The sequence below is a fragment of the Zosterops lateralis genome (genome assembly GCF_965231275.1).
Source record: "Zosterops lateralis genome assembly, chromosome: 6".
In the NCBI taxonomy this organism is placed as follows: domain Eukaryota; kingdom Metazoa; phylum Chordata; class Aves; order Passeriformes; family Zosteropidae; genus Zosterops; species Zosterops lateralis.
In genome coordinates this window covers 39,001,099-39,020,639 of record NC_139761.1, presented here as the reverse complement: position 1 = coordinate 39,020,639, position 19,541 = coordinate 39,001,099, and the positions used below count along the sequence as shown (strand labels likewise).

The window sequence follows — 19,541 nt, the reverse complement described above, 5'->3', positions numbered from 1 at the left end:
GTTTGGTAGCAGTGGGTACTAGTGAGAAAGGCAGCCAGAAGGTAGTTTTATTTCTAGCGTTCACAAATGCTGATGTCCTTGCAATGTTTCATGTTTTACATTCTACCCAGAGGAAGATAACTTACAAATATCAGCAAAACATGATTACTGGAATCCAAATTAAAATAAAACCTTGAAAGTAGCTTTTAAGTAGAGGATACAAAAAGTGAGGTAGGTGATAGAAAAATTTGATTGACATGAAGCTGAAGAGCAAATCATACAATTTGTGGGGATAAAGTGACTTAACCAATCCCTATCTCAAATCCTGCACTTGCTTTAAATGTAGAAAAAATTCAGGCTGTGGAGATCCAGAATTAGTTCTTGACAAGACTGCTGCTATTTGGGAAACATTCTTATTAAGTGATAGGTCGATAGCCTGGATGGAACAGATTATGTGTACGTTTCCATTGTAAACAGATGGAGAATTTCAAATACCACAGGAAGAAGGGCCTGAAACAGAAAGACTTGCAAAGTTTTAGCACAAAGCCAAGGGGTTTTTTTTGTTCTAGCATATTAACTCTTAATGAGTACAGTGCACAGAATATGTGAAAAGTTGCAGTTTTCCTGAGTGCTGTTACATTCTGAGCTTCATGCAAGTGTCAGTAAAATTTATCCAGTGTGGTCTGCAAAGGTCATTCACTGACGCTCTGTATGAGCTATGCAAGCTCCTACAGCCATAAGTGACCAAGCTTGAAAGCAAATACCCTGCACCTCTGCCTCACTGGGGCACAAATCAGTTTTATCAGAATCCTTGGCAATGTGAAAATAAAATTGGTTAGGAGAATATGAGGAGATGGCTTACTGCAACGCAGTACCTCCAGTGAAAGTGTTCATGTGAACTAACATATTTCTGAGCACAAGGATAGTGGATAAGAAAGTACCAGCCTCTTGCTGTGTTGTTGAAGAATGTGTTGGTGTGATCCCTTGGGTCTTCTTTTAAGAAAGCTTTGACATCTTCAGGTCAGCAGGGCAATTTTCTGATGACTCCAAGCAGAACTGCAAATAATATGTCCAATTACTGCCCAAAGAAATTTTTCACTCTTGGCAGAAGTCAAACCACATAGATGTTTTTTAAGCTTTCAAAAGGCCATGCAAAGTCACAGACTGCAGGCATTTGTTGATTCTAGGAAGAGAACATGGAAACGGAACCCTTCTTTGACTGAAACAAGAAATCCCTCTTTTTAATAGAGTAGAGCATAATTATCTGGTTGAAACTGAATAGTTTATATATTTGTATTGGCAGATTCTGTCAGGTATCTTTAAGAAAAGAGATCATATCCAAAACCCATGTTGGTAAACACTGCTTATGTAGGGTGCTGTAAAGAAGAGCTGTGTTCAACATCACTGGAAAATGCAGTGCAACTTTGGGGGGGTGCTGATGACATGAAGATTTGCACAGATGTGCACATTTGAGTATGGATGCAGAAGTATGCAGGAATAGTATGTTGTAAGAGTTAGTTATATTGCTGTCTTGAGCAATTCAGCTGTGTCTGCTTGACGTCTGCTAAGACAGAACTTTAAGGAAACTAAAAACTCATTAGAACCCTTCATAAAATACTGTGTTAATATCTCATGTGATAGTCAAACATGGGAGCAATGTCTGTTTTAGAAAACTGGTGTGAAGAAAAGGCAAATGACATCTCCTCAGGATGTTTTTACTTCATGGGATGCGAAACTGAGAGCCAAGACATTTTGTTTAATGTGAGGTCCGGTATTTGGAGAGCAGAGCTTTTGCACTTCAGATAAGGCCCTGAGCCTGTTTGCCCCATAAGAGTTACTGTTAGCTTTAATGCAGTTTGGTACATAGTTTTAACTAGATTTAAGAAATAATGGCAAACATGGTTCCACGTTTGATATTATTTATGTGCAGTCATCTTGCCCAAGTCGTTTTGGGGGAAGGGAGCCAAAGTGAATTATTACCAATTTGTATTGAACTAGGCATGGGCTGAAAAGAGATTGCTGTTTGCTATTTCATAAAAACTTTTTTCAGTACTTCTTCTTACCATCTTCCTTGAATTAAATTTGAACTAACTCTTTCTTCCAATATTTATTCCTTCCAGACATGTAGGCAGCTGGATGACAGCCTCTTTTCACCTAGACGAGGATGCATGTAGCTCTGTCATCAACATATTGTTGACATTTGATCTTGTATGCCATTCTACTGAGGCTCAGCAGACGGAGAACAGAGTGGAATGGCAGCTGTGCGCAAATCCTTTGCTCTAGTCATTGGATTTTTAACACATTGTAGATTTTGCTGTTACAGTCTCAGCATGACATTTAATGAGGAATTCACAGATACTGGTTTTGGTTTGCAGTCTGAGTTAAGGGCAAAAATGAAAAAGGTTGTTGTTCCTATTGCCAGAGAAATGACCATATCTCTATTAGATTGAGCAGCATTGAGAGCTATTGGTGATTTTTGCAAGAATAGCAGTGAGATACAGTCCTGTTTGCACAGTTCAGTTTGCTTGTGCATTTGCACTGAGTATACATACACGTGTATCTATGTTCTGTCACTCCAATCCCTTTGGTATTCCTGTTTCTCTCCTTTCATCTTTTCCAACCGTGTGCATGTGCAAATGAAAGGATAATTGTTTTGTTTAACAATTTCTTGCTTACTCAACCGTAGGTTTCAAATCTAGGTTTGGGCCAGTCCCCTAAGGGGGTTTTTGGAGCTATTACCCTGGTTTTACAGCCTTTGAAAGACAGGCAGTAAAATAATGAGCCACTTCACTGCAAGTGTATTATTTTCCTGAGTGAGAGCTTTGTTACCTAAGATGATCCATTTCTTCATAAGACCTTCCCACTGGTTATTTTTAAATGAAGTAGTTGCATGGCAGGCTTGTGAAATAAAGTACCAGCTGATAATGCAAAGAGCTCACCTAAAGGAGGAAAGGATTAGGTGTGCTTTATGAGACTTTTCTGAATTTGAAATATCAGCAATGAATTATGTGATCAACCAGGATCAGGGAGAACCAACAATCTTACATTTGCAGAAAACTTCTCAATCCATCCAACAGGAATTTCTAGTGCTGGCCTGTTTTAGGAATTGAATCAACTATCCACAGTTAAGGTTTCAGTTGTTGCTGAAGATTAAAGAGTTCTCATTTAATTTGCTGTGGCTCAGAAAACAAATCTAGGATTTTCTGTAAGGACAACAGGTGCAGAAAAAGGCAGAAAGAGGTTTGTTATATTGGTAAAGACTGAAAAAAAATTTATATATAATCCTATTGCATCTGAGGAAGATAAATGGAGTTGAAAGAAATTTTATTTGTGCTGAGCACTGGACGATAAAATCCATTTGAGGATAGCACTGACAAATCCAAAAGGATAAGTGCATTATTTTTCACTTCTTCCATTTTAACAGAGAAGATCTATTGGAAAGATGTGTATGTTGTTAGCAGGAATCAGCTGTGGGGGAGGGGTTGAGCAGCATAGACCAGCCTACCTAATAGGGAGAGACTGGGCGCAAGAAAGCAAATCTTTTCCCTCATCTCACCATGGAAAATGGGTGCCTTTTCCTTTGTATCTTCATATAGGCACAGAGACCCCTTCCAAACAATGGGACTTGCTATGTTTCAAAATGCTGATATACATTGTCTTATGTATAAATGTATTGAGCAATCAGTCAGTTATCCCAAGGAGTATTTGTTTTGCTTTGCTTTGCTCTGCTTTAGACAAGCTAGACTTGAATTTTGTTGTAGAGGATTCTGAAGTTTATCGTATTGAATTTCATCATATTTTGTGAAATTCGTTAATAGGCAGCAAAGTAAAAGATGTAATCTAAGCAAAAATAACGTGCTATTTATTAAGGCGATCAAGTTAGAATGTCTTTTTCTTATTATTCTTCTGTGCCTTCAAAAAACATGAACTAATTGACTGCATAATACAAGTCAGTGATGCAGGTTTACTGGCAAAGGACATGTGGTGTATTCAGTGGAGTGGTAGATGCTTTATAGAAAGTGTCAGAGGTAAGCTAGTTAACATGTTGGCATTATAAAAATGGCAGTTAAGATATTTCAGTGGTAACACACTATTGGGAGGAGGCAAAAAAAAAAGATAATTAATCGATTTAAATGCTCTCTTGACAAGGTTCTTGCAATCAAAAAAAATGAAGTCAGACTTGCTCTGCTTATGCCTTGATGTTGTCACTGCATCTTATCTGCTGCTCTGGCAAATACAATTGGAGTACATAATTTTCTGCATTCGTTTTAATGCTCTTTGAGTAGTTTCAGACTGTATGCTGGCCTTGCTTGGAGATGTACTTCCAGTGAACTTAATACAGTGTTGTGGATTGGCTATGATTTTAGGACTGCATCTATGACATATTTCATATACCTTAGAATACTAAATGAGATATGAGGCACGTATGCTGGCCAGAGCCTCTGGTATAGCTGCAGTTGTATTGACAAAGCTGAGCAGGCTCTACAATCACTGTGGTAGTGTAACCTATACCCATATGAAGAGCACTTTGTTTACCAATAGAAACTTTGCATCTGTGGAGGTGAGAGGTACAATTATTGGCTGCCATTACAGTTATACTCATCCAGCAGAGATAAATTATCGTTTCTGAAGCTTTTCCTTGGCAACTCAGGTCAGAGTAGCTGCAAAACTGTGTATTTTACTAGTCCTCAGTAGGGTTTCTATAACGTTTATATAACGTTTAATACATTAGATATCTCTTTCCCTGTGTGTTTTCATTGTCTGTCAGCCTTCGGTGACAGTGTTAATTCAGTTGAAAATTAACAATTATGTTTTAGGCTGATGATTTACATACTCACCTTATCTTGAGGGATTGCAGGATCTCCCCATGTAAAAGAGACAACAGCTGCACCCCTCCCCAAGTAGTCTTTATCAAGGCTTATCTAATAGCCAGCTTACTGCTTAGGCTAAGCAATGGTAATGGCTTGAAATTTATTGGTATCTCGAAAGCAGATGCATCAAGTCAAGAGCAGAAGTGTCTGTATTGAATTAAAAAAGATAAAAAGCAAAAGTTCCTGCTGAGTTTTCCTGCCTGCCTGTGCCAAAACTTTCTCTCCTCCAGCTTCAAAACATATTTGTTCTTTCTTGAGTGCCAGAGAGAAGAAAGGTCTCACTCTGGCAAACAAGTAGTGTTCAGCAATCCCCTGCTTTTCATTGCTCCCCTTAGAGATGGGAAGGCCTTGAGCAGAGAGGTGGCTGTGCGGATGATGCGATGCCTCCACTTTGGCCAGGCACGGCGCCGCTTGGATCAGGCCAGTGGTGCAGCACCGTGGCCAGCTGGCAACAGGAGCACAGACTTGGGGCAGCCTGCTGCTGCTTTGATGACTGACAGGATCCTGGCATTGCTCTGTCCAGCTTTTTAGTGTTGCCACATCCCAGAAATAGGGAGGGGTGAGGGGGGAGGTGGAATTTGAAGGATGTTATTAAAAAGCAGCAGCTTCCCTAGTACAGAGTGGGAGAGGAAGACAGAAGGACTAGCTCAATAACGAGGACATAGCAGAGACTTTTAGCACAAAGTTTTCTTACTCCTCCAGGGCAGGTATAAATTAACTGTCTAGCTCTGTGCTTATGTACTGTGCCCTGGGCCTGTCAGCTTGACATTGAGGAAGAGATCATTGAGAAAGATTCCTTGAGGCTGTTGATTGTCATGCAGCCTCTCCTGGCATTCTGCCATAAGTAAATACCTAAGTTTGTGGCTGTGACAGGTGAAACAATACTGATGTGACAGCAGTGACAAGTTGGAGGGGAAGCAGCAGCAGTGGGCTTGAGGTGGCCTTTGCACTCCAAATGCAGCTTGTTTGTTGAATAATTTGAGGGCCTATTTTTTCCTTATCTTCATGCCATATAGCCCTGCTTTCTTTGAGCCATCTTTTCCTATGGCAATGAAGAGATGAAAGGAGCTTTAGAGAGTTCAGTGCATGATGTACATGCTCACTCTTGTTGAGTGAGGATGGAAAAGGCTCACCAAAGAGATAAGTAGTTGCTTCTAGTACAGTTTTTGGACATAGAAAAGTGCAGACAAAAATTGCTCAACCAAATCTTCCCCCCACACTTCATGTTACAGGGATGTAAAATGGAAGCAACCAACTTGTTTCTTTAGTGAGTATTGCTTTCCCTTGGTAGGAGTTGCCTTTTGTGTGGAAGTTTAGCTACCTAGACAGTTTTGGTTTTTCTAGAGGAAGACTTCTACTTTCCTGACATCCCCTGAACTCAAAGAGAGATGGATTCCTTGAAATGATAGAAGACTGCTGGAATCCCCAGCGAAGTGTGGAGAGCTCACCAGAGACAGAGTTTTCTACAAACATAACTACAGGTCAAGCAACAGTTATGTGTAATTCAGGATGGATCATGGGGAAGGAGTAGGATGGATAAAGGGAAGGAGTAGGCCCTATCATGTATACTGAAATGATATTTATACGTCATTGTTGTTGCAAGAAAAGAACAGCTTGCTATAGTTGTGTTACCTGTTAGGATTTAAGCTTCCATAGATATGTTCTGAAGCTCACACTCCTCAGACTTCACAGTGTTTGTAGTTAGAGAAACATACCATTCAAAACTCTATTTCAGAAGAGCTTCTGGACATAAAGGCAGCTGCCCACTTTGTAAAATGCTGAATTGCCACATCTAATGGTGTGGCTATGTATTATTGAATTGGTGGTATAGTGATGCTAAGAGTGAGGTTGACATGGGTTATGGTGAAGAGCTTGGAAGCTTTTTGTGATTGCTGATGATGATTATGGGGGGGATAATGTGTGGTGCAGTATGATACTCCTAACCAAAAGTGTCACACTATTAAAAATAAGCTCTCTGAAAACTCTGATACAGTATGTTGGGCACCTTAAAGATCAATAACTGCACTTTTACAACAGTGTTTGTAAACTGATTCCTGAACCCTTGGCCATCAACATGGCTGTTACACATGGCCTGCAATTAATCTGTGGACCAGCCCTAATGAAAAGAAACTGTTGGATTATCAACTTTATGTATTTGTATTGTTAAAATTAAGAGTTTGAGACTTAGCAGCAATCACTTGACCTAGAAGCTGGAGAGTTGTATTTATGTAGGATTCCTATAGTAACCTGAGTATTTTTCCTAGAATTTTGGAAGTATAAAGCCTGAAAAATCCACAGCAAAGAGGGGTGGTCAGTCTGTGGTATGTTTTCAGGCTGGCTACTTTGAAATATCACAGTATCTTTTTATAAGATTTAGCAATCAAAACAAGACAAAATAAAAAAAAAATCCAAAAGGAATTAGCTGTGAGCTATGGTAAATAATGCTTCCTGGCAGAGTTCTGACCTTCTTTGAAGAGAAGGACCTGCTGATGTTGAAGGAACTTGAATTTTTTTTCCACTCTGTGTATAGAGTAGGGGGTCTTGCTAATGGATACAATTGCAACAGACAGTCTGTATGACTGCATCAGATTGATTAGCTGGGTCCTGGTTACTGCTGCGAGTGGTGATTATGCCAGTACAGCTGCTTTCTCTTTTTATGTACTAATTACCACACGCATGGATGTCATCACCCTTAACACTGCATGGAGTTGTCCCATTAGCGTGGGAGTGGGAAGCAGCAGGGGAGGGGAGCTCTTCAGCGTGACAAGCTGTTTAGAATTGAATGGAGTGGAATGATGAAGCAACTATTCCAATGCAGAATTTTAAAGCTATCTTGTCTTTGAGATTCAGCCCTCAGCCAGCACTTGTACATTGTCAAAACCAGACTCGTCCTTGGAAGAGCATTTTCTATGGGGTGCTGTTTACTGCAAAGCAGTAAAAGCAGTAAAGCTCAGCTGTAGCCAGCAAGTCTCCCACCTTGGTGTGGCTGGTTATGGAGCGTGTGGGACAGCAGCAGTGTAAGCTGACCTGTCAGTTGGGAGAGCTTGCTGTTAGCCCAGGAAGGTGGTGGCTTCCTGAGATGTGACAAAGCCATTCTCAGTAGAAGAGAAACTATTTGTTTCTGACTTGCCAAAGAAGGATATGATGGAAGACCCTTGCAGTCTTGAGAGATTCAGGATGCTTATTTTATGAATTTATGCTCCTGGTTCTGGCAGACCCCTCCCTTTCCCCTCCTTCCTCCTCCAAATCCAGTCTTCCCATCTGAGAGTGCACCCTAATCTCCATGGTAACAGGTGTTAACCATCATACATCTGATTCTCCACCCCCAACCCTGCTTCTGTTTCTCCCCTTCCCTCCCTGCTGCCCCAGCAAGCAAGGCAGGGCAATGGGACCGGCATGACAGAGATGGGTAAGACCTGGCTAAACCCCTAAAGACCTGTTCCTTCTGCCCAAATGCTGGGCTTCTCTGAATACACTAACTGCTGAGTGGCAGCTGAGGCAAAGTGTGTCCAGCTTCTGCCATGCAGAGAAACCCGTTTTTCTCATCTAATGTGGCCTCCTCAGAGGAGCAGTTAAATTTGTTGCAGGTGATGGGAAATAATGTGGCTATGTTGTTTTGCTCTGACTTACGTAGTTTACATATAGGATGGTCAGGCAGGATGAAGGTTCTGGGTACTAGCTATTGGAGGGCATAGTTAAATAATCTCTGACTCATGTTTCTCAAGTTAAATTATCAAACAGGCAAGATATGCAGTGGACAACAGAGCTATGGAGTAAAATGGCTCCAGTTTGTTATGATAGCTGATAAGTCCTGTCCTAATGGCTTCTAATTATTTACTTTAAGTCACCTCAGCAGTGCAGTAGTGCTTCATGTGCATTTCCATCAACATTTATCCTGTTGTTCCAGCATACCATCATTCCCTTCCCTGCTTACTGGTTCACCAGCATCCCTTTTTCTGTGGAGTCTGGAGGAAAGGTTTTGTGATGGTTGGATGCTTGCCCACTAGACAATCTAATGAAAACCTATCTTTCACCTTGGATTTATCCAATTGAAAATCCAGATTCAAAGTCTATGTTACTTGCAGTGATGACAGTTTACTAGCTAAATTTCTGCAGAGATTCTCCTAATGATTTGGTCTTGTAAATGCAGTCTTCGGTCCTACCCTTCCAAAGGTCCAGTATAATGAAGCACCTTGTCTCTGTCTATTCTAGGTAGCCAAACTGACTCATTACTGCTTTTTCTATTTCCCATGACTTTGTTATTATGATTTCCATGTGTCATATTTCTGGGTTAAATGGATTGTTGTCAATATACCCAGTTCTGGTTGCTGGATGCTTCATAGTGCGTGCCAGTCAGCCTTTTAAAGATTTAAGGGCACATGTATGTGCATTTCTAGCAGCTTCTTGTTCTCACTGCTGATTTTAGTGGTTTCTTGCAACATCTTGTAAAGTGACATCTCTATGGCCATCTGTGCTGCTGCAGGGAAATTTGTTTGAGCCTCCTTGGCTCTCCTGCCTTGTATTGTCGTGTCAAGTAATCTCCTGTTATTGTTCCAGAGAGTTTTCAACGTTCTGTACCCGATGCCTGCCGACCAGAGAAGACATGTCAGCATAAACTCTGCTCGCTGGCTGCCGGAGCCAGGCCTGGGATTGGCATATGGCACCAACAAAGGGGACCTGGTGATTTGCCGACCAGAGTAAGTGCTTGCTTTACACGAAGACACTACATGGAGATAGAACTGCTTTAGCCATTCTGTTCTCAGAGTAGTGGGGATAACATGTCTCTTCTTGTGCTTGAGGGATCCGTAAACCCCAATTCCTAATGATTCTTTTGGACTGCCACAGGGTTTACCTGAGTCTCTTAAAATCAGTATTTGTTTTGCTGATGGTAAACTTCAAAGAGTGTTTGAAGTGCATCTCATTAGCTCATGTTATTTCCTATGTCTTACTAGGATTTCTGGATCCTTTATTTCTTATATGAGAAGCGCAGTGTCTTTCAGCCTGGATTTATAAACTTCTAAAGGTGTACAGTGACAGGAAATTTGGGTTAGTAATATACTTGCTTTTCTCAGCTTTCAAGGACCTCTGGAAGACTAAAAGCCAGGTTGAAAGTTACTGACTAGAATTATCAAACACTTTTTACAGTATTCAAGCAAGAGATTCTATGAACTGCGAAGATTTTTGTCATGATTGTGAGCAAGCCAGTGAATTATTTTGATATCCTCACTTAAAGCCCAGTGGTGTGACATGTACATTTCAATTCTCTTTAATTTGTATAGAGCTGTGAAAGGTGTAACTGGCACTATATAATGTTAGAATTCAACACAAGCTAATTTAGTTGTGTTCTGGCACAGATGATAACAGTGACATATTGCTTTCAGTGTTCTTGGAGAGTGTCTGCATCATACTTTGTTGAAACCTTTCTCTTCGTTGTGTTGTCCAAGTGTTCTTTTGGAACCACGTTTCTTTTATGCTGCAGGGACACTTCAGGGGTTTCTCAGCTTCAGTTATTTCCTGGTACAAAGCTACCTTGCTATTCTTTTGGATTGTGCTTCACATGTTGAAGTTCCTTGGAACTTAAAACTGGCAGCTAAAAACTTGCAGCACTGCTGGTGATCATACCACATGCAGGTGGACTCCATCTGTGCCATGACATCAGGCATGTGCTGCTCCAGGAGAGTTATATTGTTGGTTTAGAACCACTAGCTTAAATCAGAATAAATACGTACCATTGTAACAATGACTAATTCAATACAGCCTTCTGGTGAAGCCTGTGGTTGGAATTCACAATGGACCAGTTTTGGTAGTACAGAATAGCAGTGCTTTTCAAACAGCCCTCTTGTTCTCTTGAACATAATCTTTCATCAAGGTCTTATTTATACATGAAGTTCTACAAGATACTGTTATGGAATAATCTATCATCACTTTCAGGATAAGTGGCTTTCTTTAAGAACAGTTGCTGTATTTTCTAAGCAGAAGAATTGTTCAATAATAATGTCTCTTTTCTTGAACTTGAGAATTATTCTAAGATATTTTCAGTATAGAAAAGTGATTAAGATTTAGTCTACTGATTATAGTTCGTGAGATGAACTTGGATGAGAACCCAGGGAAATGAAGTCTCCCTGAGGGTAGATTCTTTGATTGAATGCTGCAGAGTCAAGCTTGGTCTGGCTGTCCTGGCTTCACACACACCACATTACATTTCCACTCCAGTGCTTGCAGCACCCCAAAGCTGAGTGGCATGTCTCTTCTTGGCACCTCACTAATTAAAGAGTCAATATGAACACTTTCATGGTATGTTATGGAAGCACAGTCAGCCCTTCTGCAACATCCATGACAAACCTTCTTAGCTCACCATGTTCATTATGCACAATTCCAAAAAAAAAATAGGTGTTCTGTATGTGAACATGAAACAAAGTGGCTGTATAGGTGGGGGATTTATTGGGGGGCGGGGGTTGACAAAAATGCTCTAGCAGGTTTCCTGCTGGTGAATTGGAGTGATTGATGCTTCTGGTGATAATTGTAAACATCACATGGACTGGTGGGTTCTTTCTGGAGCAGGACACCTGATGTGTTCTGTTCTCAACTGCACCATTTTATAGACCAACAACAGTCAAGAGTGACTTGTAAGCCTCAGCATGAAGGTGTAGATACTCACTGAGCTGTGTAATTTGCATTGAGGCACTAACATCAGAACACAAAGGTGAGTGAGGCTCTATCAGAGTAGAAGTGGCTTGCAGCTGTGGTGTCTGTTCCAGATCTACTTGACAGATCCTTAGAGAAAGGAAAAATCCTGACATGTGGATGCCGTCTTAGTAGTTCTTGGCTTAATAAACTTGGTTTGAGATTGATATGTGTACTGACTTTAACTTGAGAAGTGAGGGAGAAAAATGGAAAAAAATATTTGTGTGGTTTCCATACACAGTAATACAGTGGAAGACAAATACTAAATGCAGGATTCAGCAATTAATAGAGTACTACTATATGGAGGATAGTCTAGCAAACAGCAGGAAAATACTGTACTACTCAAACCCCTCCACTGTTCTAATTTGGCAAAGAAAACTGTGGTCAGTAGCAAACAGCAGAGATTGTTATGATTCCCTGGGTCTTAATTCCCATATACAATGGAGGCATTTGAAACCAAGTAGTACTGAAATCATATAAACAGATTGAAATAGCAGCTGTTCCTCAAATAGAGGATTTAAATTAATAGACTAGAAGTACAAGCTGACAAAAAAAAAAAAAAAAAAAAAAAAGGCATAACTTGAAGCTCCCTGGACTTGTGATGGGATGCTATGCAAGTAGTCCTCCCAGTATTCAAAAAAACCCCACGAGTTAAAAATGGAGATGGCAAGGTCATATTATGTTGGCAGTCCATAATTGTAATCTCAGTACACAAATTTATAGGGTATGTTTTGAAGGTAAGTAAAACAAAAACCATGGAAAGTGGAATTGAATGCATTGTGATTTGACTGAAGTGGAGTACAGTAGGTTGTGTACCTGTCCTTGAAAATTTTATGTTTTTATTTCTAATTAAAGGGTCAGCCAAGGATTTGCTCCGAGTCTAACATATCTGTGGTTTAGTAAGGCAGTTCCTGTACTGGAAATACAATAAATCTGGTTAATTTCTAAAGAATTAGAATGAGATCAGGTAAAGAGTGGGCGAAGTCCTGGCTAAAGGAAAGAATACAACATTATTGACATCTGGACTCTGTCAAGAAAGAAGTCATTGGACTTCTCTGAAAAAACAGTTCTGGAACAGGTTGATTAATACTATTTACACTAATGGCTGGTAAGGGTGCACTGAATAAATTTGCTGAGGATGTGACATTAGCTTTGTCATTGCAGAGAAAAATCAAAGTATTGCAAAGGAATTGGATTGCTCTGAAAGTGACTGGAGCTATAGAAATGAGAACTTAACAGTACAAAGTGCACTTAGTGACTAATTACACTGAGTTCAGTAGATAAAATGACGGAGGAGGAGAAAGACCTGAGGTTTTGGTTGATTATAGGTGATTAAGCCATCAGTACATGAGGCTGTAAGAAAAAAATTAGTTCTAGAATGAGATACAAGATGCTCAACAGCAGAGATAGCAAAATATTAATATGGGTATAGAAGAAGCTAGACATATAAGCTGGAATAATTTAAAATCTGTCTTTTAACTGGCACAGTAGCTTAGAGCACTTGATAGTTGGATCAGGAGGGCATTTTATCTAAGAAAATCTGTATTGTGGAGTCTTTATCAGGGCTTTATCAGTTTGCATCATGGAAAGAAATCCTCAGTGTCTGTCTTATATGGTAGCAACACATATCTACTGAATGCACACACCTCTACTGCATTAAAAAGGAATATGATTATTAATGCTCATAACCTTTCCTGTTCTGTCACATTCTAACAAGAGCTTTCCCCTTCAGCAATATCCCTGGTGGGGCATCTCAAACATGAACTGTCTTGCAAAACATAAACGGGTGAGACCAAAAGTGGTGAGGAGCAGACTGCGTGCTGCCCTTTGCTGTCTTTGTTTGTGGAGGACCACCATGGGAGAAAGGCAGGGCATCCAAATATCAATTATTTGTTGTTTCATCTTGAGTGTCCTCTCCCCTGTGCCCAGAAGCAGGTTCTGGAAGGGCTCAGTGCTCACCTCCTTTTGCAAATACTATTCCAGAAACCTCACTGTTCTGAGAAACCTTCAAGCTCTTGAAGCACCTTGTCTAAGGCTAGCTTTTTAATGCAGGCATCCACAAGAGAGGAGGGATTTCTTCAGCAGTCAGAGCCTCTGGTAATGGAATTCATATACCCCTAAAGATGCATCTGGTTCAGAGACAGCATTCCTTAGATTTCTCTCATTGGGAAGTAGGTGTGGAGAGTCTCAAACTGATTCAGTGCTGTTCAGTGTGCATATTTTAATTTTTTGGGGTGAGATCTGCCTCTAACATGAAATTATTCCAGGAAAATTCTCTTTATGATAAATTGCTATGCTTTGCAAGCGATCACTGCATTTATGTCTGTGCCAATCTTTTTTTTTTTTTTTTTTCTCTGAGGATGTCTCCCATCTACTGATGGGGACAATGTGTCTACATCTAGTTATCAGCATTGGTAAAGAGATGGTAATCTATGCAGCTGCCTGGCACATCATGTCTTGCCGCTGGCTGGCTCCATTCCTCAGGCTCTGCAGCCTCCAGCCACGATGCCCCCAGCAGCATAAGCTACATCCTTTGCCTCTTAAGAATATCTTCTGGAGGATGAGTAAACAAGGAGACAGAAGGAGGAGCTGTCTTCCTTCATGTGTAACCAAGGGATGTTAGCAACCCTGCATAGGAGTGTTCTCACAACTCTTAACTGGGCTTGCTGGAGATACTATTTATGTCTGATTCCTCCCTGCAAATGGCCTTTTGAAAGGCAGCATCTGCACTGGGTCTTTAACAAGGAAATTAATGCCTGTGTTGGACTTCTGCTGCCTGTTAACCACAAGATACATTGAATTGTCTAAATGAGGATAAAAATGCTTTTGATGGATAAAAAGATGAAAAGGAAGAAAGATGGCCAATTTTGCACTGTAGATGCATCCTGCAAACTCACATTTGGATTTTATTATTCATGCATTTAAGAAACAGGCTAATTATTTCCAAATTCTGCAGGGAAGCCTAGGTAACCTCAGTGCCAAGAGGCTTGGTCATGGCAGTTGCAGATGTAGAGTGCTAATGTTGAGGCTTGAAACAGAATTTCCATTCTGATATAATTTTTTATTATTTCCCCCTTTTTGTATGTGAATGGGATATCCAGGATGACTAACAGCATTAAGTGAAAGTTGCCCTCATAAAATTCCACTTAATATGTCTATGATTCCTAAAAATAAATTTTGAAAGCTGCTTTAAATCTTCAGTTATTAGCAAGTTCATTTCCCTCACCCAGTTCTTCAAGATATACTGTAGCACTGACTACTTAGTGACGTTTATTTCCCACCATAAGAAAGGGAACTTTGTACAGAGCTCTGTGTTAAGAAATTGTAGCCTGGTATTTACCAGTTTGTGTACTGCATCACTGGCCATCTGCAGGTCCTAACTAGTTCTCAGTTTCAGTAGCACTCTTTGTAAGAGCACAGCCATGTGCTGTAAAAACAGTTACCAAATGCTTTACTTCCATCTATTCTGATCACACCTGCCACCTTTTCTTCCTGTACTTTTTTCTAATTCTGTCTTCAAAAGCAGTTAAATTTCATGCAGGCAATTATTTTACTTACTGCCTACTGCATGTGGCTCACTCTTTCATTGTTTCAATATATCTTCTTTTTTCTATTTGTTATATTACTCTCTTTAAGGATAAAAGTTACACTTCAAAGACAATAATAGTTTTAAGTAAGGCTTTCTTTTTGAAGAAAGCTGCTAAGTTGACTTTTTTGCCCTTTTGTCATTTCCTCTTTTTTTCGGTAATGTATTAAAAAACAGGTGCGAATGACTCAAAAAAGTTAACTTTAAAAAAAATGTTCTGAGTGCAACTAGCTGCTACGTCTGGCATATTTCTTGCTCCCTAATTACACAAGTACCCTTGGATATTTTATAAGTGGAGACTTCAGAGAAGAGAGTTCAATATCTTGTCCATTTTGAAACATCATTGATTTTTGTCGTTAGCCTCACAAACGAATAGACCTTTTTTTTCATTCTAATAGCATTTTCCTCGTGTTTATTTTTAGAATGTTTTTTCCCTCTCTTGCAGCACGAGTTCTCTGCCTGTCTTATAACCTTTCTTTTTTCCACAGATCTATACTGGACCTTCCTTGTTCACTTGTTTACTTCCTTGGCTTTACAATAAGATTTTCTTTAATTTTCCGATATTTAATCCATATTATTTGAGGAGTTTTATTTGGTGTCACTTATGCATGTTTTTTTGCAGCAGGACTCTGCTAATGAATCAAGCTAGCAAATAAAACAACCAATTTTTTTTTTTCATTTTCTTTCCCTATTTTAAATCCTTCTGCAAATGGTCTTAACTTAATGTCTACAAACTGTGAGTAATTAGAGTAATAATTGCAATTTGGGGTTCTTGATGATTTTTTCCCTTTTTTTCCTTCTTTTTTTGGAGGTAGTTTCCCCTATATGCTGAACAGAATACTTTTTAGTTGGATAATTTCACAGCTGCCAAAGATTAAAAATATAAAACTTTGCTTGCTCTGTGGGTCTCACTGAGATTTAACCTAATCAAGATCTTGGTTCTTGAGCTTGGCAGCTTTGCATGTGCACATTCCAGTGTTCTATTAAAAATAAACATTTGCTATGCTTGCTAATTTAAAACATTATTTTGACGTTGCTTTCTCCTGTTCTAGATGCATTTTTCTCGTTTAGTTTGCTGGTGTAATATCTACAAAACAAGCCTACTTCATCAGTGTTAGTTTCTGCTAAAACAGTAGTGAAAGTTCAAATATGACTAAAGAGTGACTTTGACTCTGAACAGTTGTAGCAGTTTAAGATGTTTTAAGGCTTAGGAAGGTGTAAGCAATTTGCACTCCTCCTTGTTTTAGCCTAAATTGTCTAAGCCACTTGAAGAGCTGATAGATCCTAAATAGCCTAAGATACTCTGAGGGTTCAAAGCTTATTTGGAGTATAGTCTGCCTGTAATCACTTTAAGCAGTTAACAAGCCTTTAGGTTGTGAGAGGACTTAAGCAAATTATCCATCTTTAGAGCTGTGTGTATGATAATATCAAGCCGAATTGTGATTTTTTTGAAGACCTGGAATCTGAAGTACTGGAATCTGCTATTTACCTTCCAGAGGTGTCCCTACCTGATGCCTGGTGTGGTTGGAGCCAGATAAAGAGGATACATACCATGGTATACTGGCAAGATTTAGTGAGAAGAAAACCAGTGAAAATTCAGGAAATTTTTATTTGGTCTATTTCTGCCTTGTTTATTCCAGACTATTTGGCCTGGGTGCTGTGCTCTTTTTCTCATAAACATGATACAAGCTGCAACTTCCTATGTCATGCTGTATGCAAACGCTGTGTTTACATGACAGTAGTGTAAAAAGTTTCTGAGGAAATCTATTTTAAAAACTGTTGTGGTGTTTTAGCAGAAGATTGAAGGCTGTCTGAGAGAGACTTTCCTTGTCCTGATTCTCAACACAGGTTTTTCTGTGCAGCCTTGCATTCCTTAAGGGCAGCACTCTCAACCTCAGTATTTGTAATTGAGTCCCAAGAGAATCAAATATCCACACTTTCATACCAAACTCTTTTCTTTCTGCTCTGTCATTGTCTTAGTACTTAATTTCCATTTGTTACTCCTGTTGAATGTGTTGGAAGACTAATTCTTAATTGAAGACTTCTTCCATGGAATAAGACAAATTCCTCTTAATGCCTTCTGGTGGTGTGTCATCCTTTTCCAATTATTTTATGAGTCTGCTTATCTTCTATGTGCAAACTGTAGGCAGGTTGCAAATGCTGACTCCTGGAAGTCACTTAGTTTTTAGCTACAGTGGTCTTGTGGATCAGAAGAAACTATTCTGTTTGTTTTCTTCTTATTGTATTAATTTCTGTTTTCTTTCACTCCCTCTTCTTTCTCTCTGAAGCATCTACCAGCTTAGCTCGCTGATGACTCTCTTCCTTAGCTGAGATACCAAAATTTTGCTCATGGAAGATGGCTGTTAGGGGTGTCCTTCTGTCTAAATCTTTGGCCACAAGATCATGAACTGGATCCAGCCTTAGGTGTCCACTGGTAGGCAGAGCAAACTTGTATGTGTTTACATTGTTGAAATAGAAGAGCTACTGAATTAGCTGCTGGTGCCACCAGCTTTTTAGAACTGACCTCATGTAAATGGTGTGAGTTTGAATACAGCATCTTCAAAAATCCTAACATTTAACCTAGCTGGCAGGACTGCACAATCAAATGAACAGGATCAGTTGTCTTGCAGAGTGTTCCAAGCTGACTGGCACCCTCTCTGAAGCAGGCACACAGCTACCAGCTGCACCAAGCTGCTTGCTGTCCTGCTGTCCTGCTTCTTGGACAATTCGAGTAGGTGTCAGGGTATGTTTCTGCATGGCTGCTGCTCTTCACACAGGCAAAATTTGCAGGATTCTGGAAAATTAGTGGGTTGTATCAGTGTGAGGAGTAAAAATGAGGCTGCTCTTCGATGCATCATTCATCTCAATGTGATGAACAGGATGATGTCATACATCATTTAAATATCTGTGGTTATCAGTCATAAACTGCAGGTCTTGTGTTCCTTGAATTCCTATACTCGATCTTGTGCCCTTCCCCTGGCTAGTTACACATGGGCTGGTGCCAGTGAAGCTGCCACCTCTTTTTGGTCAAAGGGAGTTAATGCCCTGGAGAATTACTCCAGAAATCCCATTTTGCTGGTTCCATACAGTTTGCACTGCAGCCAGTTTTCACTTGGATTTGTCTCTGCACGTGGTTCATCGCCTGCACAGAAAGCTAAATATTTATGAAGTAGGGCGTTAGAAATTATTGTTTTCCTATCCAGGCAGCTGCTGGGAGTGCCAAACTTCGCCTTGTACTAACAATACCGTTGCATAGCTAATCATGGGATCTAGGGATGGGCTTGCTGTGCTGATCATCACCATGCTGGCAGAAGAGATAATGAGCTGCTGACAAGGATGCATCTGGAATCTGGCCAGCATTGCATTGCACTGCATGAGATACTGTGTGCTGCTTCTTCCTTTCCAAACCAGGACAACAGATTCCTGTTCCTTAGCATAGTGCCACCTTGCTCTTGTGTAGCTCACTCTGTTTCCTTGATACAGTGTGAATGGCTTAAGAAGGACAAGTTTACACAAAGGGAAGAAAGCATGTCTTAGGAAATTCAAATCCTTTGTAAACTAATCTGGTTTTGTATGCTTGCCTTTAGTGATCTTGAATGGACAGTATATTTGAGAAATCAGCTTCAAGGGAATATTGTCTTTTGTAGGGGAAGCAAACTTGGCAGCATGAAAATCAGGTGCATTGCATGGCATCACTGTGCAGCTTCCTTTCTGTGTTGGGCTTGCCACAGTCTTCATTCTGGTAATGAGGTTGTGCTGATATTTTTAGATGGGATTGCAGGCATCAGTGTTGTAATCAAATTTAATCTGGTACTATAGCAAATAAGTGGGCTGCTGTTGGGCCTTTCCATGTGGCAGGATTTGAAGGAGGAGAGCAGTGCATTTGCTCATTGCTGCTGCCTTCTTCAGATTTCACTTAAATTATCCTGTGATGATATAAGTGAAAAGGTAGTGAGTGCTATTTATGCCTTTCTGGACATGCATACACTGCTTGGAAATTATGGGTGGTTTTGTCTTGCTGTCGTGCTCCAGAGCTGTACTGTCATGGTAGAGTTGGGGAGTTTTCATCTTAATCCCTCTTCCACTTCAACTCCCAGTTTTGGATATGCCAGATGAGGGGGGTTACCTAGATGTCTGAGTCTGTGCTAACCTGTGCTTTGTCAATTTACCCTTCAAATACTGGTTTAACAAATGCACTAAATTGTATTTCAGCTCTCTTGTAATTTGTTAATAATGTTGTCATTGATTCCTAGTGCTTGGTCCTAGTTTCTTCCTGGAGACATAACTGAACTGTGTAGGTAATACCTCCATGTAGAGGGAGAGGCTTGCTAAGTTGTTGGCTCTTGGTGCTTAACAGGCTCCACTCTGAATCCTTATTTGACTTTCAGCAAAGCCTGCAAGTCTGTGCCCTTCATCCTCTC

The 19,541-nt window shown here is 40.1% G+C and overlaps 1 protein-coding gene across 3 annotated transcripts in view; it reads left to right on the top strand.

The window, feature by feature from the left end:
• AMBRA1 (autophagy and beclin 1 regulator 1) overlaps positions 1 to 19,541 on the top strand; it is a 124,092-nt gene that overhangs the window by 88,411 nt on the left and 16,140 nt on the right. For all 3 annotated transcript variants that reach the window (XM_083862756.1, XM_083862754.1, XM_083862755.1), the window contains one exon: positions 9,408 to 9,547. In XM_083862756.1, the coding sequence (XP_083718882.1) occupies positions 9,408 to 9,547 (140 nt within the window). The remainder of the gene's footprint in view (positions 1 to 9,407; positions 9,548 to 19,541) is intronic.